The following is a 26,078-nucleotide window of genomic DNA, read 5'->3' as shown; positions in this document are numbered from 1 at the left end:
CACTGCTGGTTGCTTTGTATCTGTGGGGGGATGAGTTTCGGAATCGATCAATTTTGTTTCATGTGGACAATTTGGCAGTTGTACATCTTGTCAATCACCAGAAGGCTCGTGATTTGCGGGTGTTGCGACTCCTGCGCGCATTCATGCTGCGGTGTCTGCAATTAAATATTGTCTTTAAAGCACGGCATGTTCCTGGCACTTCTAACTGCATCGCTGACTCTTTGTCTCGATTTCAGTGGGCCGAGTTCCGCAAGTTAGCTCCTGGGGCGGACCTGGAACCAACAGCGATCCCACAGTACGTATGGGCCATGGGGGATTGAGGGTTCACCAATTAGTCGAACATTCGGTGGCCGCCTCAACGAGGCGGGGGTATGTGAAGGCTTGGAGCGAGTTTCTGCAGTTCGGTAAGGAGTTGGTGGGCCCGGCTGGGGCTGGTTGGTCTGATGAACGTGTTATCTTACAGTTTGTGTTGCATTTGGCAGACAAAGGTCTATCGCCCACTACCATTTCGGGCAAGTTGGCTGGGATTTCTTTTTATGGGCTACTTTGGTGGGGGAGGGATCCGGTTGGGGGGGTGTTGGTTCGTAAAATGTTGAAAGGTTTGGCTAGGCTTCGGGCTGGTGGTCCGCAGCTTCGGCAGCCAGTGACTTTTGAGTTGCTTCAGTTGTTGTTACCAGAGTTGGAGTTGTGTTGTCATGATGCTTTTGAGTGTGCCAAGTTTCGTTTGTGTTTCATTTGGTTGTTCTTTGGGGCATTTCGGGCTTCGGAATTGTTGGGGTTACGGGGTAAGGTAGGCATGACTAGCAGTGAGGTTGTGTTGGAGAGTGACAGGGTGCGGCTGTGGCTGCGGGCCTCCAAAACCGACCAGTTGGGGAGGGGTAAGTGGGTGTTCCTTGGCAGGAGTGGTGTTTCTGCTTGTTGTCCGGTTGGGGAATGGGAAGTGTTTGTATCATCTCCACATTTTCTCCAGGGGTCTATATTTTGTCATGTGGATGGTAGTCCCATTGTGGCTTCCCAATTGCTGGCTGTCTTGCGCAAAGTTTTGTTGCGCTTGGGGAAGGATCCGGTTCAGTTTGGTACCCATTCCTTCAGAATTGGTGCGGCGACGGAGGCCGCTCGTTTGGGGTGGGACTGGTCCCAGATCAGACGCATTGGTCGTTGGCGTTCCAAGTGCTGTGAGAAATATGTGAGGAAATAGTGAATTGTTTGGATTGTCTAACATTTCTTTCTCTCCTAGGTCCTTGGCCGTCGGCCCCCGGAGGCAAACGGAGGGTTTGGATACTAGGGCACTCTTTTATTAAACGTGCAGCTTGCGCCGCTGCCACTCAGCTCTGTGGGAGATCGCTGGGTCTCAACAGCGCGGAACATGAAGTCTCCTGGCATGGAACAGGGGGCATGCGGTGGGGTGGGCTTTTTCCCGCCTTAGCTGCTTTGGTTTCCCAGTGTTTGGGGGGCCCTCCGGATCTCTTGGTGCTCCATCTTGGCGAGAATGACTTGGTTTCTCTCTCTGGGTTAACTTTGTTGAAACTCATGAAGCAAGATCTGGAAATTATCAAAACCACATGGGTGAGCACCATGCTGATATGGACTGAGTTTGTGCCTCGTCTGCAGTGGCGTGGAGCAAGGAACCATTCCGCCCTTGAAAGGGCCAGGAGAAAAGTGAACAGGACAATGCGACCTTTTTGTCATAATTTGGGTATCTACTGTTTGAATCATTATCATTTACAGGTCTCGGAACATCATTTATTTTGTGAGGACGGTGTGCATCTCTCGGCTTTGGGTATTTCTTTTTACCTTTTAGAACTCAGGGATTTGATTAGTAAGGTTCTTCAGGTACAGTTATGGTGTGCTCCTTCCTGTCCTTTTGGTGGGGCAGGAAAACACTAAAGGTTTTCCTGGGTGGCGGGTTTTTGGTAGTGGGGGTGGGCAGCCTGGAGCGGGTTGGCCATCCTGAAGGGTAGTGTGGGTAGGTTAGGGGTAGTAGATAGGAGTTTCGTTCTGGGTTTTGGGATTCAGGTTTTCTAAGATCATTGTAGAGTTGGTTTTGGTAAATAAATAAATAATGAAATGTGTTTCGTGAAAATTATGATGCACCTGTCCTAAAATAAAGTGGCCTTTTTTGCTCCTAAAAGAGAGATGTGGACAATGATTTCTTGCGCGAGGGGGGACCCAGGGAGAGCCAGGCGCGAGCCGGTCTCTCCCTGGGTAGGTTCGCGCGAGAAGCAGGAAAGCAGGTGTGGGCTGATTAGGGAAGTGATATAAGGGGGTTAGGTTGGCAGTGGCGTAACTGCGTAGCGGGAGGCTAGTAGGGAGGTTTGTTTTGCCCCACCCACCCTCCCTCTTTTTCTTTTCCATTTGGGTGGGGGGTGTTTTTCTTCTGTGGTACCCTAGGTGCTGCTCCTTTCTTGGCCTGCCACGGTTAGGATGGGTGCCTTTGTTCTACCTATAGGCGGGTTTTTGGTAGTGGGGGTGGGCAGCCTGGAGCGGGTTGGCCATCCTGAAGGGTAGTGTGGGTAGGTTAGGGGTAGTAGATAGGAGTTTCGTTCTGGGTTTTGGGATTCAGGTTTTCTAAGATCATTGTAGAGTTGGTTTTGGTAAATAAATAAATAATGAAATGTGTTTCGTGAAAATTATGATGCACCTGTCCTAAAATAAAGTGGCCTTTTTTGCTCCTAAAAGAGAGATGTGGACAATGATTTCTTGCGCGATGCCTTATAGAAGTACCCTGTCCGCTGGATGACATCTGCGGAGCCGGAGAATAGCTGCAGCGTCGGCCGGAGGGGAGACCCGGTAATGGAGCGCTGGTGGGCTGCGCGAGGCCCCGGGCGGCTGCTGAGCGGGGCCCCCATGGTGAGGACACGGTGAGAGACTGGAGCTGGGTCTGGAGCCGCCGATGAGCGGCGGCGGTGTGTCGGCGGATACGGACCCTGTTTTAGCGCCACGTCAGTCGGAGTGCTCAGAGGTAGCGCTGGCGGGGAGCGGCGGTGGGGGGAGCTTCGCTTGGGCCCCTGCACCGCTGCGGTGGAGTTTCTGCGCTCCTGTGCCGCTCCTCGGAGGCCAGGCTCCGGTGCCTTTTCTCCGCGCCTGTGCGCTTCCACGCCTGGGAGCCTGACTCTAAGATGGGCGGCGATCAGTGCTTTGCTGTGATGAGGTCCCTTAAAGCTTGCGTGTGATGCCGGGGCTCGGATGCTGCGCTGGACCAGAGAGCCTCGGGCGGTGTTCATGCGTTAGACTGCCTTGGAGCTCGCCGCAGGGCCCACCTCTGTCTGTGACCATTGTGAGTGGCTGGGTCTGCGCTGCTCCAGCTGCTGGTACTCCCGCTTGATGCCTCGGCTCGGGCCGGTTCCAGGGCTCGGGCGCAGCTCCACTCTGGGTTCTACTCTCCACTCTGCAGCTGCAGCGGCGGGCACGAGGACAAACTTCGCCGTCTCCTCACACCCCCGCTCCCCCGGGATGACGCTCCATGCACTTGCCATTCAGGTAATGAGGGTCAGAGTGAGAACGTGACTTTATCTATTGTGAAGCTATATACATGGTTCAATAGTTGAACCCCACTCGCTCCCATTTTCTCACTCTAAATCCCCCTTCCAAATCCCACAATCCAAACAGGGTACCTTTGGGTTTTACTTCATACACATTCTTTATTTAGAAGAGAGATGCTAAATCATTTTCATTTGTATCTAGTGAATGGATTTACAGCGGTGCACGTTTCCAATGTTTGCTTCACTACAAAGAGTCAATTATATGACAATAAAACAGTATTAGTAAACATTCTTTAGCCACTATAAGGTTATTTGTGCAGGATACTAATCAAGATGCTAAATCATTTTCATTTGTATCTAGTGAATGGATTTACAGCGGTACACGTTTCCAATGTTTGCTTCACTACAAAGAGTCAATTATATGACAATAAAACAGTATTAGTAAACATTCTTTAGCCACTATAAGGTTATTTGTGCAGGATACTAATCAAGAGATTCAACTACATATTTGGGACCCACACCTGCCCTGACTGACAATGCTGGGTTGGTCTTCCTGGTCAGTGCCCATGGTCAGGCATTATCAATAATGCCTGCCTACCTGGTTTTTGAGACAGAAAACAATACCTTCAGTTTAACCTAGCAGAAGGTTTAACATTTTAAAACTTTAAACATAAAAACTTTATGATTAATGTCACTACCTTTCATCAGGCTCTCGTTCTTCTCCCGCAGGGATTTGATCTCGGCAGCCATGGAAGAAATCTGTGGAGAAGGCAGATGTTTAATTCCAGATGCATGCAGAAACGTTACAGGGAAGCGACCAACCAGCAGCCTGGGTCTGACAACAGCTGATCTGAGGCCACGTACTGGAATATGTACATTATTTGGTCTTCCTCCCTCCTCAGTGGGGGTGTTGCCCTTATTCATTTCCATGAATTTCCATGAATATAACTTATGAATGACTGGAATGCTTACCGATAATCTTCGTGCACCAAACCTTCTCTTCCTCGTTATAACCCTTACTCATGAGATGTAGTCAGACCTGAAGCAGGCAGTACCTTGACCCAATCAACCTTGCCTTCCTCTTTGTCCCCTCCCATTACCTTAGGCCCCTCCTCCTCGCTGACCTTCAAGGGAACTGGCACACAGTTCTATTACTGAGCCACTGAGAAGGCCCCATTCCTTTCTAGCTGGTGCAACTGCAAGCTAGAAGGTGGATGGGCAAATTGCTAGTAGAATAACAATAAGCAACCACCACTGCTGCCTGCCCACGGCCAGTTTATCTTTGTCTCCAAAGGTATACAGTGCCTGGAAGGCCTGAATGTACTGGAGCAATCTTTCCTTGGAATTAATCCTAATCTGTCTCAGAGGAGACAAACCTGCAAAAGTGATATGTGTTTTACCTCCTTCAGTGTCAGGGAGTGGAGGGGCATTCTAAGGAAGTGGGAGGGATCAGGCAGAAAAATAAATTGCAGTGAATCAGATCTGACCAGACTCATATGCCAGTAATTTAACACGTCGACAAGTCGTTGAACAAGTCGAGGAGTACCCATCACCACCGGCGTGGTGCTGGGTTACAGCAACATGCGGCAACAATCCAATTCAAACCTACATATAAAACCGAAAGGCATGAAAATGCTGTACAAAGGGTCAGAGAAGGAACAGACAAAGGCCTGACTACTGAAAAGAGAGAAGTCTTCACTTGACTGTTAAAAGCCATATTAACACCAACATCACTGCTAATGTGGAATTTTAGTTCATGTACTGAACATCATCTGCGCCATCTTGCAGACTCACGTATGAACATACACGACAGCCATTCTAGGTATCATGGTCTCCCTGTTCACGATCGATCGTTGGCGCACTTCCCTGACCCTGTAAGCATCCCCCACGCACCCTGACTGCCCCCGCTCTCACATGCACAAGTCATAAGCCCTCCCCTGCCGCATGACTCTGTCTCTGAGAATCACACCCCGCGCCTGACCAACACCTCCTTTCCTTCCATGAATACCCCTCCTTTGATGACCCCGACCTCTGAGCCTGATTGTCTGCACGAACCGCTGGTCATCCCTCAGCCTGAGGATACAGTTTATTGCCCACTACTGTATGCACTCGCCCCTCTTCAACGGAGCTACTATTGATCATGACCTCCCCACCCCATGAGATTCGATCAGGCGCACACATTCCAAAGGAATCGGCAGAACACTCAGCTGCGTGATAGCCCCCCCTATTGTATGAGGGATAAGGGCCTCTACTGTTGTCATATGTTGGAATGGGCCGGAACTGGGGGGGTGCCGGGGATGTCATCCTCATACTTCACAATGTCTTTGTTGTAATAAAGAGCGTTCACATGTCTTAAACCAGGGTATAAAAGACCAGGCCTCAGAGAGGCAGAGAGAGCACCTCGAGACGATACCTTGTTGTCCGATCTGACGTGTTCTGCTCCGTCGGAATAAAACGTGTTTCCTGTCTTCCTGTCTCCAGCGCCTGCCTCTTTATTTGGATAACTTCGTATGGTATTAGAGGCGTTTAACGCCGGGCAAATTTAACTTAGGAAGCATCAACTAAATCGCCTGACCATTTTGTATTGATCTTCATCAATTGGCGTCCCAAACGCGGGGCCCATCAGCGACACGTGGATCCAGTGGGAGAGGTCCCGACGACAGAGTGAATGACTGCAACGATCGGGAGAGCTCCTGTCCGATAGACCCTCGTCTGACAGCCGATCATCTGAACTTCACTGATTCCGAGCAGACCTCTCCCGAGTGATCTACGGTCCTGACTGGGAACCACCAGGAGTGCCGCGGTAGCAACAGAGAGTAGAGGACGATCGGGCGCTGGAAGCAGAAGACGAGAAACTGTCCATGCGGTCCGGGTAAGGTCGTGACACACGACGAATTGCGAAATTGATTGATTGTTTTTATTGATTGAAATACTAGTATTTGCTTTGTCGCTCTCTGAGATATTCGCTGCCTGCAAACGGGGAGGAATAGGAATATTCTATCTCCCTTTGCGGATAGTGAAGGGTAGGTAACGCGGACTTTTGTCCCCCATTGTAATCTGCCGTGCCTATTTTTCTCCCCATTGATTGATTGTTTGATCGAGCATTGAATTGTTCGAAGTTGGTTCTCTTAAGGATCTTCTCTGCCTACAGACGGGGAAGAATAGGAATATTCTCTCTCCCTTTGTAGAAAGTGAAGGGTAGGTAACGCAGGCTTTTGCCCCCATTGTAACCCGTCGTGCCTATTTCATTCCTCATTGATTGATTGTTTGTCCAAACATTGACTGTTTGGAATTGGTTCTTTTTGGAGGTATTCTCTGCTTGCAAACAGCGTAGAATAGAATATTCTGTCCAGCCTTTGCAAGTAGTGAAAAGATAGGTAGTGCAGGCTTTTGCCCCCATTGTAATCCGTCATGCCTATCTTCTCCCCATTGGTTAGTAGTTGGGTCAACCCGGACCGCTTATTAGAGATGAACCATCCAGCTCCATTGGAAGGCACCCCTAATAAGGACATGTTCACTAAACAAGGACTAGTCGCTATAGCTTATAGTAAGTTATGGCATAAATATACCAAAAGGGACCCCGATAGTCAGTGGCCACTGATAGGTTCTTTTGATGAAAATAAAATAAAAACGTTGGAAGCAGCTGTAAAAATAAATAAGGCAACGCCCACTATGCTCGATAGTATTGGCATGTGGCGCAAAGAAGCAGAACAGCGAAGGAAAAGAGAAGAAGCAAAAATAGTGAAAGAGTTACGAAAAGCAGCCCATCTGGCCGCAAAAGAACTAGATGAAGAAATAAGAAGAAAAGAGGAAGTTAAACAAACACAAGAATCAGGACTGGCAGGCCAATGCCCTGTCAGGACCCCCTCTACGCTCTACCCGGAGGTGCCCTCCAAACAACGGGCAAACGACGAATTACTGCTAGGCCCTCCGATTATCTACATGCCCCCTCCTTATGCCCCCTGCCAGCCTCTGGCACAGCACCTGCCAGCTCTGAGTGCGGCCAGGGGTGACCCTAGCGCTAGTGCCCCGGCTCTTACGGCCTTCGCACCAGCCACAGTGGTAACAACATCGGATGAAATCGAGACTGGCAAGCAGCTAACGGCCAGATCAAATAGGTTGAGCAAAGACGAGCGGGATGGGATTGACAAGATAGCAAAGACACTGGTAGAACGGAAGGAGAGCGAAGAATATACGATGAATATGCACAATTCACATGCCGGTAGTCACAGACGGCATTTTATTTTACGGTTCAGCTACCACACCCTGAACGCATATGAGGATAGGTATCAGAATAAGGGACCCGCTAAGCTGACAGCTCTATATAGAAGGGTCGATGTTGGAGATGGGACTGAGAGCGATGTGACGGACTTCTTCATGCAAACCTTTGAAGTCTTCCGCCACCTCGTGGAACAGAAACCAGAGGTCAAGATCCCAGTCCCTGAGAGGGTTGAGCCCCCATTAGAAGCAGCCAACACTATGATGCCTATTAGAGAAGCCGCCCCCTACTGGGTTCCCCCAAGAGGTCAGGGAACAAACGATGATATCAACCACGCAGACGCAAAAGGGAGGGTTGTGTACAATTGGGTTTACCAACCATGGGATCGGCAAGATATTTTAACTTTTAGGCAGACCCTGCCCGATTTGAGAAAGAACCCGACAGCATTTTATACCAAACTAGGCACAGCCTTGGGCTCAACCATAATGACTCTATCGGACATTGATTTGTTTTTCGGGTTGTGTCTACCGGCCGATGTGTGGAAGCAAATCCGGAAGGCCGACCACACAGATCTGTTCGGACACACCTGGAAGCAACCCACTGAACTAGATAGGCAGCGAGAGCCCGGAAAGAAACCTGTAAAAGACATACTGGAACTCCCCGACAAAATAGTACAGAAGCTAAAAACGTTGATCCCAGAGAAGAAGGTAGACTGGTCGGTAGTCACGGCTTGCCGTCAGAAACCCCAGGAAGACGTATCAGAATATTTCTCCCGATTTGAAACGGTGTTCTCCGAATACAGTGGCCAAGACATGACCACCGCAACCGGACAACACCTATTCGTGCAAAACTACGTAAAGGGGCTATCGCAAGAGGTCTCCCAAAAGTTACAGACGAGCGAGAGTAGTTGGGGAGCCTCCAAACCTGCAGCTATCCTTCAGATGGCTCAGTATTACGAACACCAAAAGAACGAGAACGAGAGGGCGACTGAGAGAAAGAAAAAGGACTTAAAGGAACGAGTGATGATTGCTCAATTGCAGGGAGTGACTACAGGAAGGGAACGGTATAGGGGAAACTACCAGTCGAATGCCCCTAGGAATCCGATCCCTAGAGACCGCAACCCCACACCCGGTGCTCCACGAACTGACCTCGATGAGAACCAGTGTGCATTTTGTAAAGAATTTGGACATTGGAAGTCTCAATGCCTGGCCCTTCGGGAAATGATTAAAAATAAAGAGACACGGGACATGACAAATGGCCCCAAAACTGGAGGGCAGGGGCGAGGGCAGACCCACGAAACCACCAACGACCGACCTGGCAGACCAAACACATTTGACCGCCCCCGACAGAATCAGTGCCAACAGTTCGACTGTAACAATGCTCACGACTCTGCATAGGACTGCCAGGGGCAAGGGAGGGATCCAGTCGAGCTCTGTGTTGACCAGCAAGGCCCTTACGTCACTGCTAAGGTCCTGGGCACAAAGTCTCCATTCTTGGTAGACACTGGAGCGTCACGAAGTGTATTATCAAAGCGACTGATTCCAAGGGCACCCTTGTCTGGCTCACACATTACATCGATAGGTTTCGATGGAACGCCTTCCACTAATCCCCTGTCTGTACCTATCCCCTTTGACCTAGGAAACAATCCCACTGACACAACATTTCTACTCTCCTCCAACTCCCCTGACGCCATTATGGGTATTGATTTACTGAAACATTTCCGAGCTACTATTAGGTGTTCCCCAGACGGAGTACGAGTCATCCTATACGACAACCCGAGCATGTCCAGATCCCGCCCCGCACGACATATGCACTCTATAACTAATGCTGACCTATCCTTGCTCGAGACTCTACCCCTGTACCTATGGGCTAGAAACGACTCGGATGTAGGACGAATGATGATCGATCCTGTACACATAACTGTTCGACCAGATGCAATACTCCCGAAACTCCCACAGTACCGGATATCGCCCGAAGGCGAGAAGGCATTGGTAGCGATTATTCAGTCCTTGGTAGATGCAGGAGTGGTAGAGGAAGTGGTTAGGAATGTCTGCAATAGCCCTATCCTACCCATTATTAAGAAGCAAGGTGAGGGAGATGAGAAAGCGTACCGCTTCATCATCGACCTACGAGAAGTCAACAAAATAGTGGTGCCACAGTACCCCGTGGTCTCAGACATCACCACCATTCTGACCCTCATCCCGTCCACTGCCACCACCTTCACCGTTATTGATCTCAAGAACGCATTTTTCTCTATCCCCATCCATCCAACAGCCGTTATCTCTTCGGCTTCACTTTAAAAAAACGTTCGTACCGATTTTGTAGAGCTCCCCAGGGCTATACTGAAAGTCCCAGCATTTATAGCCAGGCCCTCAAAAGACAGCTGGACGCTGTCCAGCTACCGGATGGAGTGGTGTTGATCCAATATGTCGATGATATCCTTTTGGCGGCCGACACCACTCCACTTGCAATCACGGCCACTATCCAGCTCTTGCACTTTCTTGCGGAGAATGGCCACAAAGTCTCCAGAAAAAAACTACAGTTTTGCCAGCCCCAAGTGACATACCTAGGCCATCTCCTGTCCAAAGAAGGGAGTAAACTTACGCCCGACCGAATCCAAACCATCCTAGACACCCCCATCCCAAAAACACAGAAGCAAGTCCGTTCCTTGGTAGGCCTTACCTCTTTTTGCCGACAATGGTTACCAAATTTCAGTCTCATTATAAAACCCCTACTTTCCCTGTTGGCCAAAGATGTCCCTTTCCCACTCCCTTGGACCCCCGAATGCCAAGCGTCCTTTAAGGAACTGCGGGATGCCCTTTGCTCGGCACCCGTCCTAGGAACGCCAGATTACTCCAAGCCCTTCTCCCTCTTCACTCACGAAAGGGAGGGATGCGCATTGTCTGTTCTAACTCAGCCCATCGGCGCCAAACAACGCCCTTGTGCCTACTTCTCTGCCACTCTTGACCCGGTCGCCAGAGCTTTACCTGCCTGCCTTCGAGCGGTAGCCGCTGCTGCTGTCTCTATCCGCCAGAGTGAGGGAATTGTACTTTCGAACTCTCTCATGGTATTAGTACCCCATGCAGTTGACACCCTCTTGAACCAGACCAAGACCCAACACCTGACTAGTGCACGACTGACAGGGTACGAATTGACTCTACTTGCACCCCACATCACTCTGAAGAGATGCACAACTTTGAATCCTGCCACACTGTTGCCCTTGCCTGAAGATGACCCCGATGTGCCCCCTATACACGACTGTGTGACCCTCACGGACGAACAGACCAGGAGTAGAATTGACCTCCGAGACATTGCTTTTACAGACCCTGATGGAGAGCTATGGGTAGACGGCTCTTGTATCAAACTCCCAGACGGCACCACTTCAGCTGCCTATGCGGTGACGACAGCCCTAACAGTAGTTGAAACAGCCCGCATCACGCAACGATCCGCACAGGCGGCGGAGCTAATTGCCCTCACACGAGCATGTATCATAGCAGCAGGAACCACGACAAACATTTACACGGACAGCCAGTATGCCTTCGGGGTGGTTCATCATTTTGGGCTCCTGTGGAGGGAAAGGGGATTCCTGACGTCCCACGGCACGCCCATCCTTCACGGAGATCTAGTCTCCGCCCTGATTGAAGCAGTTCTCCTCCCCAAACGAGTAGCAGTAATCAAATGCCAGGCACACAAGAAGGTGACAGACCTAGTCGGACAGGGAAACGCACTAGCCGATATCACTGCCCGAACCACAGCTGAGAATAGGACGACGACACGCGTGTATGTGACCAGGTCACAAGCAGAAAAATGGACCGACGCTAGGGAAACGATTAGGGACATCCAATCGGCCAGCACACCCCACGAACTGACTGAATGGGCACGGGTGGGTCTAAGGGACGATGAAGGCTGCTGGCGGACAAAAGACACAAACAAATGGTTGCTGCCTAACTCATACTTGATCCCCATACTGACAATGGCACACATAGGTTCTGCCCCCATGATTGAACTCATTTCCAAAGTCTGGCACAACCACAAGATCCCGACTTAGCCAAACGCCTAGTCCAGCAGTGCCTTATCTGCCTACAACACAACCCCGGGAAAGGAACTGTGGTACCCCGGGGAGGGTTTGGGATCCCCGACCACCCCTTTGAGGTCCTCCAGATGGATTACATCCAGCTGGAGAGGTGCCAAGGCTTGAAGTACATATTAGTCATTGTATGTGCCTTCAGCAAATGGGTGGAAGCCTATCCGACCCGTGATAACACTGCCATGACTACTGCCAAAGTACTACTGAAAGAGTTTTTCCCTCGCTACGGCCTTTGTTGAATTTTATGGAGCGACAATGGCCCCCACTTCATAGCTGAAGTTATCCAACTAATCCTGAAGGGGTTGGGGGTAAAACAAAGGTTCCATGCAGTCTTCCACCCCCAATCCGCTGGCCTGGTTGAGCGACACAATGCTACACTGAAACTGAAACTGTCAAAGATAGTGGCCACCACAGGACTTAAGTGGCCAGATGCCCTCCCACTGGCATTACTATCGATGCGCTCCACTCCCACTAAGCACCACTTGACCCCCTACGAGGTTGTGTTTGGGCGACCAATGAACCTCTGGACTGCCCCTAAACCAACCTCCATTCACGACGTCCCCGACGTCCTACTGTCAGATTATTTATACAAGTTAACTAAAACGTTGTCTGTCATTCATCAACAGGTGCAGCAGGCTATCCCCGATGCTTCCAGGGGTCCCGGTCACGATATCCAACCGGGAGATTATGTTTTAATCCGAAACTTCCAACGAGCAAAGAGTCTGGAACCCCGGTGGACGGGCCCCTGGCAAGTACTGATCACCACTCGGACGGCTCTTCGAGTAGAGGGGAAGAAGCACTGGCTGCACGCACACCACTGCAAGAAGGTCTCCTCGACCCTGGCCACGACAGACAACGTCAGCACCCAAGAAGAGCTCCTGGACAAAGACCGACCATCACTGAACTGCTATCCCGATACCGAGGCACTTGAACTTGCAAAGCACTCTGATCCCACTGTGCCATCCCGGGAAGGGTATTTCCTGCGTCGAAAGGAGGGAGCTTCGGCTACTGACTAAGTTAAAAATCTCAGAACGGTGGCCCAAAGCAACCAAGGGTTACCCGGAGAGAAGCTAAACAAAGTCTGTGGTTCTGCCCACTACCGAGCACCTTGAAGATGAAGATGATGGAAGCGCCAGATAAGAAGATGATGGAAGCGCCAGATAAGAAGACGTCGGAAGCACCAGGAAATACCCACTACAGGAACCCAAAGACTGATAATTTGCACGAATCAAAGACAATCGCTTTCTTCATTGTCTTCCTCCTTTGCCTCCTCCTCATGACTTCCTTCTGGATCTTGGAGGAAAGCACACCCGCTCATCAGATGTTGCCGACCACTGCACAGCCAACCACCATGAAAGAGCACCACCTGATCACCCTTTCACCTCAGCTCCGAGAAAGGCGTAAGGAGTTCTGGAACAATTCCTTCGTGCAACTGTTGCACCAGCACAACCTTGCTGCAAATGCCACGAACTGCTGGATCTGCGGGTTGCTCCCGCATGCCACCGGACACTCCATCCCCTTCATCCCTTCTCCTTTCTCAGTTCACGGCTCCTGCCTCGCCTGGTTGATCCTCTTGCAGGAAAGCCACAAGGACAACGCCACTTCTGGTCAAACAGTGTCGCACTTCTACTATGGGTTCTGGCTGAACAAAACAGGAAGAACGTCTGCCCCCTTTTGCCCTGTGATTTCAGGTTCAGCCTTCCTTATAAACATCCCTGCCAAAGAACGAGTCGAAATGCAAGTGCTCCACAATCCAGCTAGATCCGCCTTCTCCAACCTGCGGAAACGAACGGCTGCCACTCTGACTGTGGCCCTGTCTGTCATCAATGTCACAGGTCTCGTATGCCTCGAAGGCCAAGGAACACAGCTAGTGGGTCACAGTTCCTGCCGCATCACCAGAACATTGGTCTCAGTTGATCCCCCTTCCTTTGTTGCTTCTCCGAATATGTACTTTGTTTGTGGCACCAAAGCTTACACTTGGCTCCCGAAAGGCTGGATGGGTACGTGCTACATCGCCTTCATCCTTCCTCCCACGTATGTGGCTCCAGCCTACCATCACCGGCAAAAGCGCGCCGGAGACATTGGACAAGCCGACTCCACCGGAGCACAGTTCCTGGATGCGGCGAAGGGACTTGTTCCTCTGTGGGGCCCAATGGCAAATAGCCGCGCTATCCGACACCTGACTCAGGCAGTGGAAACAACCATTAACATCACGGCTGGCATCCTTGCTAACAACACGGCTGAGCTTCAGGCAGTCCGCCTGGTGGCTCTTCAAAACCGCCTTGTTCTAGATGTGGTTCTGGCAGACCGTGGAGGTGCATGCCGCATCATCGGCTCCAGCTGTTGCACCTACGTGCCAGATAACTCGCCTTCAGTCTACAAGGCAATCGAACACGTTCACAGACTGTCCACAGAGGTTCACCAGGAGCAGGAAGGATGGTCGCTTGGAGACTGGTTCTGGGACACTTTGAAGGACTGGGGATGGAGATTGTTTACGTTTATATTGATACCAATCATGATACTGTGTGGGTGTTGCTTGGGTATTCAATGTTTGCCACCTCTGTGTTCACTCATTTCCAACTGTATGTGCCCTAAGACTCTGGACTTTAAAACTGAGCACATGAGTCCCCTCTACGAGATAGAGGTCCGTGGTCTCATGGGGATCAATCCGAACTGACAAGCTGGCGAGACATGTTAAAAGGGAGGACTGTGGAATTTTAGTTCATGTACTGAACATCATCTGCGCCATCTTGCAGACTCACGTATGAACATACACGACAGCCATTCTAGGTATCATGGTCTCCCTGTTCACGATCGATCGTTGGCGCACTTCCCTGACCCTGTAAGCATCCCCCACGCACCCTGACTGCCCCCGCTCTCACATGCACAAGTCATAAGCCCTCCCCTCCCGCATGACTCTGTCTCTGAGAATCACACCCCGCGCCTGACCAACACCTCCTTTCCTTCCATGAATACCCCTCCTTTGATGACCCCGACCTCTGAGCCTGATTGTCTGCACGAACCGCTGGTCATCCCTCAGCCTGAGGATACAGTTTATTGCCCACTACTGTATGCACTCGCCCCTCTTCAACGGAGCTACTATTGATCATGACCTCCCCACCCCATGAGATTCGATCAGGCGCACACATTCCAAAGGAATCGGCAGAACACTCAGCTGCGTGATAGCCCCCTCCTATTGTATGAGGGATAAGGGCCTCTACTGTTGTCATATGTTGGAATGGGCCGGAACTGGGGGGGTGCCGGGGATGTCATCCTCATACTTCACAATGTCTTTGTTGTAATAAAGAGCGTTCACATGTCTGAAACCAGGGTATAAAAGACCAGGCCTCAGAGAGGCAGAGAGAGCACCTCGAGACGATACCTTGTTGTCCGATCTGACGTGTTCTGCTCCGTCGGAATAAAACGTGTTTCCTGTCTCCAGCGCCTGCCTCTTTATTTGGATAACTTCGTATGGTATTAGAGGCGTTTAACGCCGGGCAAATTTAACTTAGGAAGCATCAACTAAATCGCCTGACCATTTTGTATTGATCTTCATCACTAATAGCTGAGCACTTGCAAAGGTTGCAGTTCAAAGTCTAATTTCCTTTGTCCTAATCTGGTTCTGAAGTCAATAATAATACAACAAACAAAGTTTTTGTGCTACATCACCAGCACTACCATCGTTACATAATCTATAAACGTGTAACTTGCACAAGGAAAATGTAGTATTCACATATAACAGTGTCTTAGGGGATCTACGGTGGCGTTGGTTGTCCTCTTCTTTGTTGGCCCCGATCGGAAACATCTTGTGGCTTACTTGATAGGCAAATACCTGGAACAAAGGGGCCCTAGAATGTTTGTCTTGCCTATAACATGTATAATTAAGGACTTAACTTTTTTATCCTGCCGACACATGCTTACGTGCTAAACAGTCATTTATCCAGCACAATCTTTATGTCCTCGGTAGTCTATCCGCTTTTCCTGTCCGCTTTTCCTAAAGATGCATTCATCCACTGCACTTGTGCTATCCAAACTAGACTATGATAGTGCCACAATAGTGGGCCTTCCGAAAAACAAACTTGCACTGCTGAAAGCTACCTTGTACACGGCTTCAAGGCTCATCACTGGTTCCAAAAAAAGAGATCATATCACCCCGACCTGCAATAACTAAAATGGCTACCCTATGAGGCTAGGATCCATCTTAAAATTGCCTACATGACCCACAAAGCTCTAGACCACAATACCCCTTCTTACCTGTCCCAGAAATTGACCCTACCTGGGGGAAACAGATCCTCTAGAAGCACAAGCTCCCTCTTACTTAAGCAACAAAAAGGAAACCTACAATCAATCCTTTTCCATTATTGCCCCTACAATCCTCTGGAGGTCAGGAGCAACTCATCCACTTCCATCTTCAAGAATGAAGTAAAAATCCAACTTTCCAACAGATCTCTCCCACATTGAGGTCATACCTCCCTCGCCTCATTCAAAATGTCTACATGCCTATCTAGCGCTCTATTTTATCACGCCTCCTCACACCAAGTATTCACGAGTCCCTACATGTTCCTGTCTGCTTCATTTTCTTGCTTATGTAACTACACCAATTTTGATTTGACATTACTGTTGTATCATAACAACATTAGTTAATATTGTAAAGTACTCTGTCACCCAAAATGTCTTGTTTGTGCTATATAAAACACTTAAAATAAAAACAAATAAATACATCCAGCAGCCTGCCTAAGCCCCCGCCGGTCAATCCATTTGTCCACCTATCGACCTGTCCACCCATTTATGCATCTAGGTGACTCCTCCTTGTCAATGACCATTCACTGCTTCTCTCCTTCTTCTTTCTTTTCTGTCCTTTCCACCTCTTCACACCCTTCATGTAACTCTTTCTTCTTTCTTAATTTTCATCCGTCCGTGTTATTTTCTGTATTCTTCTCTTCTACCTCTCGTCCATACCTCCAAAATGATTATCCCCTTTGTCTCGCCCTGACACCTTCCCTCACTTTTGTCCTTCCCTTCTACTTCGTCCTACATCCATGCCCCCACACTTTCTTTACCTTAAAAGAATTGAATATCCAACATCCATGCACTTGGTATTGAATATGAAGATGACAATGTGTTTGGCATAAACTGCCCCTTGAAATGCAGCTCCAACTAAACACCACCGTCCGATCTCCATCTACTTCACTATCGGCACATGAATTAAATTGATGATAAGATTCTTGTTTCTTCAAGAAATCAGATTTTTACTGAATACTACAAACACTGAACATTCAACAGAAAACAAGGGCTACCATTTAAATCTCCCCATAAAGTTTAGAAATCCCAGAATCCTTCAGGAGGTCACTAATGTATTCTGAGCAGACATACCGTTTCCATATTCTCGCCCAGCGCGGTCCTGAGTGCCTGCGTTGCGGCCTCGCCTCCCTCTGGGCCTTGCTTTCTACTCAGCTCCTCTCGCAGGCGCTGAGCTTCCGCCTCCAGCTCTGTGTGCTGTTTCTCCTCAGATCCAAGGGCCTCCATCACATTCTGCAAGATTATGTGACATGTTGTCACTTCAGTGGTAAAGCTATATAGAATTGAGCAGGCGTCGCCACTGGTGTCTGCAGAGGTCAACCAACTGTATTATTTCTGTTACATTTATCCCCCTTACACAGGTTTCTATCATCTAACTGTTTCACTAAACTCTAGTCATATCTACACTCTTTAAGTCAGGGCCTCAAGTTTGTCCAACTATCTCGATTATAACAGGTGTACGCTCATGTTATCACTATTTTATAAGTACTTCCACTCAATCCCCCTCAGCTTGGCTCACTTTAGACTGATTGTATCTCCCCATTGGTCATTGACCCTCCTAAAAGGGAAATTATTATATTAGTATGCTTGAGTACTTGAATTGGTCCCACTGTGGTAAGCAAAGAGAGTTTAATGAATTGTACAGAGCTTAAAGAGCCTATTACCAACAAGAAACACAATTTCCCATAATACATTTCTGACAAACAGCCCTCCCAGAAAAGAGATTCTATCCAATTCTACATGGTTATATGTTTATTCTCTTGAAAGAAGTTGGAGTGGAGGTTGAGGGTCCTTCAGTAAGCTCAAGTGAACCATGAAGTACCCAATCCAGCATCACTTAGAATATAAAGACAACTTTTTAACATCATGAAGGCTCCAAAGATGTGGATTTTCTGTGCCTGTACCCTAGCCTCTCTATTGTTGAGTTTCAGTATGTCCTTCAAACCAGACTACTTGAAAAGTTGTGCAAAATAACATAATATAACATTTTCCTTTCTCAGTTGGTTTTTCCCCAGCCCCATCCATACTGTAAGCCTCACACCAGGATTTGCCTATGAATCTCCTGCTGTAAAAGGTTTTATGACTTTGTTTAATAAACCACATCTATTGCATTACCATGGTTCTATTCAATGGTTTCACAGAAAAACAGCTCTTCTCACGTTCAGTCCTATGTAACCACTGCCAGAACCTGTGAAATGTAAATCTCTGTCCTAATATGCATCCCATATGCCACACTGGGCTTAGCCAGTTTTAGATCAGCCAGCTAAAAATGAACTTCCATCTACCTCTGCTCTGTTTCATAAATGAGTTGTTAAGTTAGAAATATTTAGATTTGTTTCCAACATCCTATTGCATATACGTTTCTTTCCCTCTTTTTACTCTACGGGCCAATTACAAGCCAGTGGGGCTCAACTGCCAGGCCCATCCACCCCTTCAAAGTACCACCCTCCACAACCCTCCCTGACTTTCAAGCAACACCCTTCCAGCTCCCATGTGCACTGGCCAAAGCATGTCAGTGAAAACGCCTTATCACGACACATCTGATAAACTGGCATTATATTGCCACGTTCCTTTTTATAGTCTTAATATACAATATAATCTCTTTTCTAATGGTTTCGAGACCATAAAGAGAGTCATACATTTTCTCTCTAAAAAACCTAAAGTCCACAATAGTGTTAACAATACAGAGTTATAGAAGGGTAACAGTGAATTTTTTTTCACAGAGGGGTTCTGAGTGAGACCATTGAGACAACAAGAGCGCAGATTGAGGAATTATGATGTCACTTAGACTGCCAGGTTGAAAAACTTCTAGGTAATTCACTTTTTATCCATATATTTTTTATTATTTTATGTATGGCCCCTAAAATGATAGGCCCCTGGTTTCATCTGCTGCGCAGGGATAGAGAGGTAATGGGGGAGTCGGACATAACTTGGCCTCTCCTCCCTGACCCACATGTGAAACAAATGCCTTACCTGCCATCCTTAACCAATCCTTACCACCTTCCCTGCCTTCCTCCCCCTTCTGCAGCTGTGCTTTCGGCTTTCAGTCAAAACAGACAAGCAGCCCAGCACTGAAAGGTCTTCATGACATAATAACAGTATTATTATCAACTGTTGACACATCATAGCAGTAAGTTACCAAATTTTGAATCTGCTGTAAGCAATCAAGGTTTTCTATGGAAGCCATGCACAACAGAGTGATTAGCCTCACTACGACCCTTATTATATGGTCAAATTGATTTTCAGGGTCTTCAGAGTACCATTAGTCCATGGTTTGGCCATTCTGTGACATTCTCTTGAGCTTAAAAGGACATTAACTGGCTTTTCAGGAATGCTTGGCTGCATTTCCTTAGAGAAGTTACAAGTTTCTGGGAATGGAGCCGCAGATGTATTAAAACAGATCCCTGACATAATAATGCAAACATTATTATTAAAAAACAAAATATTATTGCAAACATACTAATATCCTATACTTATAATTTAAACTACAAACATATTGTGTCAAAAATATAGTTGACCAGAATATCGACTAAATATAGGGAAAAGATTATTTTTAAAGCAGTTATTGACTTTACTACAATCTATTTAAAGTAGTTTATTATTCAAAAGTAATATATTTGTCTTTAATACATTGAATTAGTTTTCTTTTAATTATATATATGCATTAAGGTTTTATATATACATGTATTCAAATTCTACAAATTTATAGATAATTTTTTAACATTTACAACATTTTAATACATTTAGAAATGTTCAAAATAATAATAAGAAAACCAAAGATCAACTAAAAAACTATAAACATAAAACATTTAAGAATAAACATAAATATTACCAATCAATAAAAATTTACTCCACGTAACAGTCGGAAAAGCATTGGACTTTGGAGGGGTTACTTTTACTATTCCCACTCCAATCTAAGCAACAGTAGGGAAAGTGTTGGACATCAGAGGGGACAGATTTGCTAGTCCTACTTCAATTTTAAGGAACTGCAGCGAAAGCACTGCAATTCAGAGGGGTTAGATTTACTAATGCCAATTGCGTCTAAGCAACAGTAGGGAATGCGTTGCACTTCGGGAGAGTGAGATTTACTATTTACACTCCAGTCTAAGCAACAGTAGGGAAAGTGGTGGACTTCAGTAGAGTTACAAATAATAAAACAAATCCTAATAATTAAATAAAATTATGTGAATATGTAATAACAAAATGAAACTGTAGGAAATATAAAAATGAATACTATAATATGTATGAAAGTAATGCAAAATGTATAAAACAAAATAAAAAATGAAAAAACTAACAATAACATGCAATTATCTAACTACAAACAAATGTTTTTTTTAATGAATACCAAATTATTTAATTCAAATTAATACTGAAACAAATGTAAAAAGTCATTCTACACACAAAATTTCAATAAAACTTTCAATTCAATGATTAAAATATCTTTTAAAATAACAAAATAATTAATATAAACAGTACAACATTAAAATTATATACACTCAATTATCAATTACTGTATTATATAAAAAACGGTATCATTCAGCAGGCAAAGTGGTAGGAAGACGAAGGCGCATTTCATCATGTCCCGGGCGGGAGCTTTAAAAGATTTTGTCTCCCACAGCGCTGGAGTTACTACATACCAGCGGGGGCTCAGAGGAAGCACTGTCTAGCAGGCAAAGCGGCAGGGAGACACAGACGCATTTCATTAAGGCCGGGCAGGAGCTTTAAAAATAGATCTTGTCTCCCACTGCTCAGGAGTTACTACATAACTGCAGGGGATAGGAGGTCTGCAAAATCCAGCAGCCAAAGTGGCAGGAAGACAGTCGCATTTGATTGAGCCCCAGGCAGGAGCTTTGAAAGTTGATTTTATATTCCACAGTGTGAGACATGCCCGGACAAAGCCCGGGCCAAGGGCGGGCCCGTACATGCCCATCACAACCCAGAGGAGGCTGGGCTGGGCCACCCCTCTTGGACCTACAGTTAAGGTACTTTGAACTTTGTGTGTGTCGGTTTTGCTAGTTAGTCCTTTTTTAGGACGAGACTGGGCAGCGCATGCGCTTCTCTGCTAGAGACATGCTGTAATCAGGTATGAACTTAAAGCCCCGCCCCTTCTCCACCCATATTTGTCATTGGCTTGTGTCATTGTCCTTCCAAAATGCTGGTTTCTGATTCGTTAATAAGCTTGTTAGTACCACCTTGTCTTCATTTGTAACTTTCCATGAGGACTGGCCCTTTTACTTCGTATGTTACACAGTATGTCTTATTTAGTCTGTAAGCACTATTTTCTTTAATGAGTTTCACCTACTGCATGCACAACATGCTTTTCTGCAACATTCAGCGCGCCATGTACGCTTTCACTTTCCAAGCAGTCCGGGAGAATGGCGGCTGTTTCTTTGAAATTAAATAGGTCTTGCATTTACAAGAGTTTGAGCTATTGGCATTTTAAATGATAATGCTTTTTATTTATGTGTTAATTATCAAAACATATAAATAAAAGTTGTTGTCCTTTACAATGCCAATAGCTTAAACTCTCGCAAATTGGAGACCTATTGCATTGTAAATGCTTGTTTCTGCCTCTCCTCAGTCAAAAATCTAATTTACTGCCAGTGTCTTTTCCCTGGTCTTCCAAAGTTGTATCTTATCAACCATTATGGGGAAGAAGAAAACTGCTGGGCGTAGCTCAGCTCCTACACCCACCACAAAAAGTAGGGTCTGGAGTCTCAGCAACCCCTCTGAGAGAGTCGACAGCGTAAAGGAGCCACAGGCAGCGAAGGTGTGAGAATGACACCATTTCCACTGGGATCACAGCACACCGGACTTTGGACAATGTTTGTCCTCGTCTCTCGTTGTGTTTCTTTCAACCCCACCCACCTCTTTCCCTCTTTCATTCTTTGTCTAACTCCCCTGCTCCTGTCCCCTCTCCACTGAATCTCTCCCCTTACCTGCTTTTTCCCTTACATATATGTTTTAACACACGTGTCAACGCTCCAGCAACTTGTAACTATGCTCTGAAACTGTGTAACTTGTAACTATGTAACTTGTAACTATGCTCTGAAACAATGCTCATCCTCATGTAAAGAGCTCTGATACCTCTGGGTCTATCCAGCGCTATATAAAACTTAAAAAAATAAATAAAGTACTTCTATTGATCGTAGGGTGGTGAGGGCTATGAGGTCACTAATACAGAATTTGCCCTCACTGAGCGCCTGTGGTTCCTGACCCTGGCACGGACATGGTATTTAGTCTGCCTCAAGCTGCCTGCTGGGGGCCGGTTTAAATCCTGGACAAATTCCAATAACATCTTGTGCCCCTATCAATTGGGCTTTGTGAAGGCTTCGGTACAGTGGAACAGTGCCTAAATCTGAATTTGATTATCGGCAAATACAAAATTGCTAAGCGCTGCCCACTGCACCTGACTTTTATGATCTTGTCAACCCCCTTTGATTGCGTCAAAAGAACTAAACTCTGGTTGATGTTGCTGGATTTAGGGGTGGAGATGGTGCTCACTTCTCTTTGTGGTCTACAGTAACAACCTGTGCTCTACTCTGAAAACAGTCTCTAGAGACATTCCGAAGATTAAACGTGCAATTGTCCCAACATTGCTCTATGCAGATGACGTAGTGCTTATGCACGGACCCCAGGAGACCAGTGACTGTTGGTGGAATTTTCCCAACCTTGATGAGCGAACTGAACCTGGTCTCAAACTATGGTATATTACACATTATGGCTTGTGATCCAGGTAACAAACCTCTGATTAAGCTAATGGCCACGAGGAACCCATTAGGAAGCATGATTGATTTTAACTATCTGGGGGTCACTTTTATCAGCACAGGGCCCTGGAACAAACATATTAGAAATTCTTGTTTAAAGCTTAGCAGAGAAGCTGGTGCTATATTTAAACTACTTCAGGGTGCTGAAAGGGGCTTGGTTTCCCCTACTCTTAACATTAGAATGCTCAGTAAATTTCTATGGCACTTTATGGGGTGGGGGTTTGGGGTGACGGGAACAGTGATTCCCTTGAGATAGAAGAAAACATTTGTAGGAGGATTTTGCATTTACCCACTATGAGTTCCCTTTGTTTTACACTCAGAGCTCAGTCTTGGGTATATCTCTGACATGTCTAAGCTTGAACAACTCTTACTATGGGTTAGTGTATGATCTAATACTGGTGTGGTCTAATACTGAGGCAAAAGTGAATAGGGAAATTATTCTGGACTATTTGAATTTAGATAAGGGTCTCTCCATCCCCTGGCTAACTTGTGTACACAAAACTTGTCTAGTGCTGAATGTACCAACTTTATTTGATTCACCTCTAACTATGAGGAAATCTAATACGAAGAAGGTAAAGTCATTGTTTGTGGATTTCTGTCATTCTCAGAGACTTGAAATTGAAATGTATTTTACCTTTCATGAACCAGAGGATCCTGAATTGTATCTCACAATACCATTGTCACAGTGGGTGCAATCTTTATTTTTTCCAGAGGTCGCCAGCTCCTGTGATAGTCACCCAGGGAAAACTGTGTTGCACTAAATGTTCTTTTGCACTTTTTTATAATTTATAAAAAATTACGTAGCAGCCCGATTTTAAAACCATGAATTGATGCACTGTTTTACCTTCAACTTCTAGTTACCCATGACGTTGGCCATGAGGTCTCTGCTTTCTTAAAAGCAGCAGTGAGATCCATAAAAACGATAGTTTTTTTGTGGGTGTCTTTTTAAATGGTTAGATGGTGTATTTGTTTTTACTGTGAGGGTATTGACTTTTGGATTGATACCACTGACTCTCACAGACATTATGGGGACCATTAGGATGGCGGGCGGACTTAGTCCGGCCGCCATCCTATCGGTTATTGGGACTGCCCGCCATAAGGGCGTGGGTCCCGTGGGGGGTATTAGGATGCGCCCGCCACTGTGGCGGGCGCATCCTGCATTTTTAGCATTGTGGCGGGCGGTGCTCTCAGCACCGCCCGCCACAATGCTAAAAATGCACGAATGCATTTGCATTAACAAAGCGGCAGGCACCGCGCGGTGCCTGCCACTTTGTTAATGCAAATGCAGGGGGGTACCACAGGTACCTCCCGTGGGCACCCCCCACCTCTCCTTCACTACGGGGGCCCGCAGGGGACCCCCAAAGTGAAGACCGCATGCCTACGGAAAGGCATCTGTTCGGGCCCATCCTAATATGGCTGGCGGTGTCTAATAGACACTGCCACCATGTTAGACCTTCTCCGCCCGGTGGCAAGGCGACCAGGGCGGAAAAGCGGCAGACGGGCATTTAGGTGAGGATGGCGGGCGAATTGCTCCCGCCAGGCTGGCGGTGGCTTCCGCCAGCCTAGCGGGGGCAATCCGCCCGCCATCCTAATGAGCCCCTATGTTTGGGCGGTTACCAAGGCTAAGCGTGGTGGCTGTTGTTTTCTGATTTGCCTAATTCGTATTTGTATTTTATGTGTGTTTTATCGATATTGATATTTTATTGTTGCCTGCTTATTATTTGTATCTTCTATGGCTATTCGTGTGCTGAATAAAGTAAAGCATTGATTGGTTGATTGAGTACTTAGAGAGCCCCACTAGTGAATACTTTCAGTAATAAAGGTTACTGAATAATACTGAGTTAAATGGTGCTCTAATTTGCTGTGTGGAACTAAATAAAGGGACAAATCCTCCATATGTCTGTAACTTGTCAGCCTTCTGCTGTTGCTGTGGTGGTGCTCAGTAGTGGTCATTTGGGCTCAGTCAATGACAGATACAAATGGATATTTTGTATTCTTTCCAATGGAAAGCTAGAGGTGCCTTGATTCTCAATGTGTCTACACACTTTTGCACAAAGAGACTGCACACCTTGATGTTCATGGTAAGCAGCTCAGATGTCATCAGTTTCTTGTTTCATTTTGTTCTTGTTATGCCAAGGTTTGTTTCTGAACTTGCTTTTGAGGTTATGGTTTGTAATCTATGACATGATGGTCATGCCTGCATTTGTGCAGGTGGTGATGGTGGCCTGAGCAAGCAGGAATGGGTAGTCCAATTGTTACTTCAAGTGCCTGATGTAGTTGATGTTAGAAACGACTGCATTTTGGGGCGAATTAAAGCAAAAATCAATAGGCAGATTTGCTTCATAACCAAACAGATGTGAGAGGAGGTGTAGTAATTCTTGCTTGAGCTGTTATAGGCATGAGGCATGCTGGCTACAACATTATTATAGTTCTGGTTGTGGCATCTGCCACATATCTAGAATAGTGGAGTTGAAGTATTCAGTATGTGGATTTTCAGGAGGATGGATCTGCATGGTGCAGGATTTCTTGATTTTTGCTAAATCCATCATCAGCTTTAGCTAATGCAGCCCCTTTATTAGAATGGATCCTAGCATTCCAGCCATGGTAAATTATGATATTTCCCAAAGAACTTTGTCAATAGCTGCTACCTTTACTTTTTGTGGGAAACATTTAGGCGGGAACGGGCCACCAGGATGTTCCATCTCTTTACAGTATAGCTCTAGGTAAAAGACGTTGATAGATACTAGATCATAGATATCATTTCATATGTCAGATCTGATAGATGCTAGGGCCAGTGATGTACAGATGTTCCAGTATAGTCCCACTATAGAAATATAGTAAGCCAACTTGTAACTATTTATGATAATATGTTTGTGCCCTCATTTAAACCTAGTAATTTCGATATCACCATTTTCTGTGCTCATGATTTTTACAACTGTGCAAAAAAGCACAAGCAGAAAACCCCCCATTAAAAGAAAGTACAAGTGAAATGTTGAGGTTGCACAGGGAGAGAGCATCAGGGAACATTGTATTTCCATTTGATATATGTGCAACCAGAACCTCAAGAATTCCATACTGTTAATCTGTGCAACTGTAGGTATAAGAGTCCTCGCACACCAAGGAAAGATCTGCCATCCTGCCTTTGGTCCAGTTTCTTAGACCGGCTGTATTGCTTTTCTTCAGTTGACTCGACAATCTGCGAGCCCACCAAGGAGGCACCATGT

At 46.6% G+C, this 26,078-nt stretch overlaps 1 protein-coding gene across 2 annotated transcripts in view; it reads right to left on the bottom strand.

Annotated features, from left to right (window-relative positions):
- LOC144826621 (uncharacterized) overlaps positions 1-26,078 on the bottom strand; it is a 280,323-nt gene that overhangs the window by 17,607 nt on the left and 236,638 nt on the right. For both annotated transcript variants that reach the window (XM_078685143.1, XM_078685144.1), the window contains exons 26-27: positions 17,162-17,320; positions 4,181-4,241 (exon numbers count right to left, since the gene is read on the bottom strand). In XM_078685143.1, the coding sequence (XP_078541269.1) occupies positions 4,181-4,241; positions 17,162-17,320 (220 nt within the window). The remainder of the gene's footprint in view (positions 1-4,180; positions 4,242-17,161; positions 17,321-26,078) is intronic.

The sequence above is a fragment of the Lissotriton helveticus genome, chromosome 3_2, assembly GCF_964261635.1.
Source record: "Lissotriton helveticus chromosome 3_2, aLisHel1.1, whole genome shotgun sequence".
Classification (NCBI taxonomy): domain Eukaryota; kingdom Metazoa; phylum Chordata; class Amphibia; order Caudata; family Salamandridae; genus Lissotriton; species Lissotriton helveticus.
Note: the sequence above shows the minus strand (reverse complement) of the source record. Positions and strands in the feature narration are given on the sequence as shown.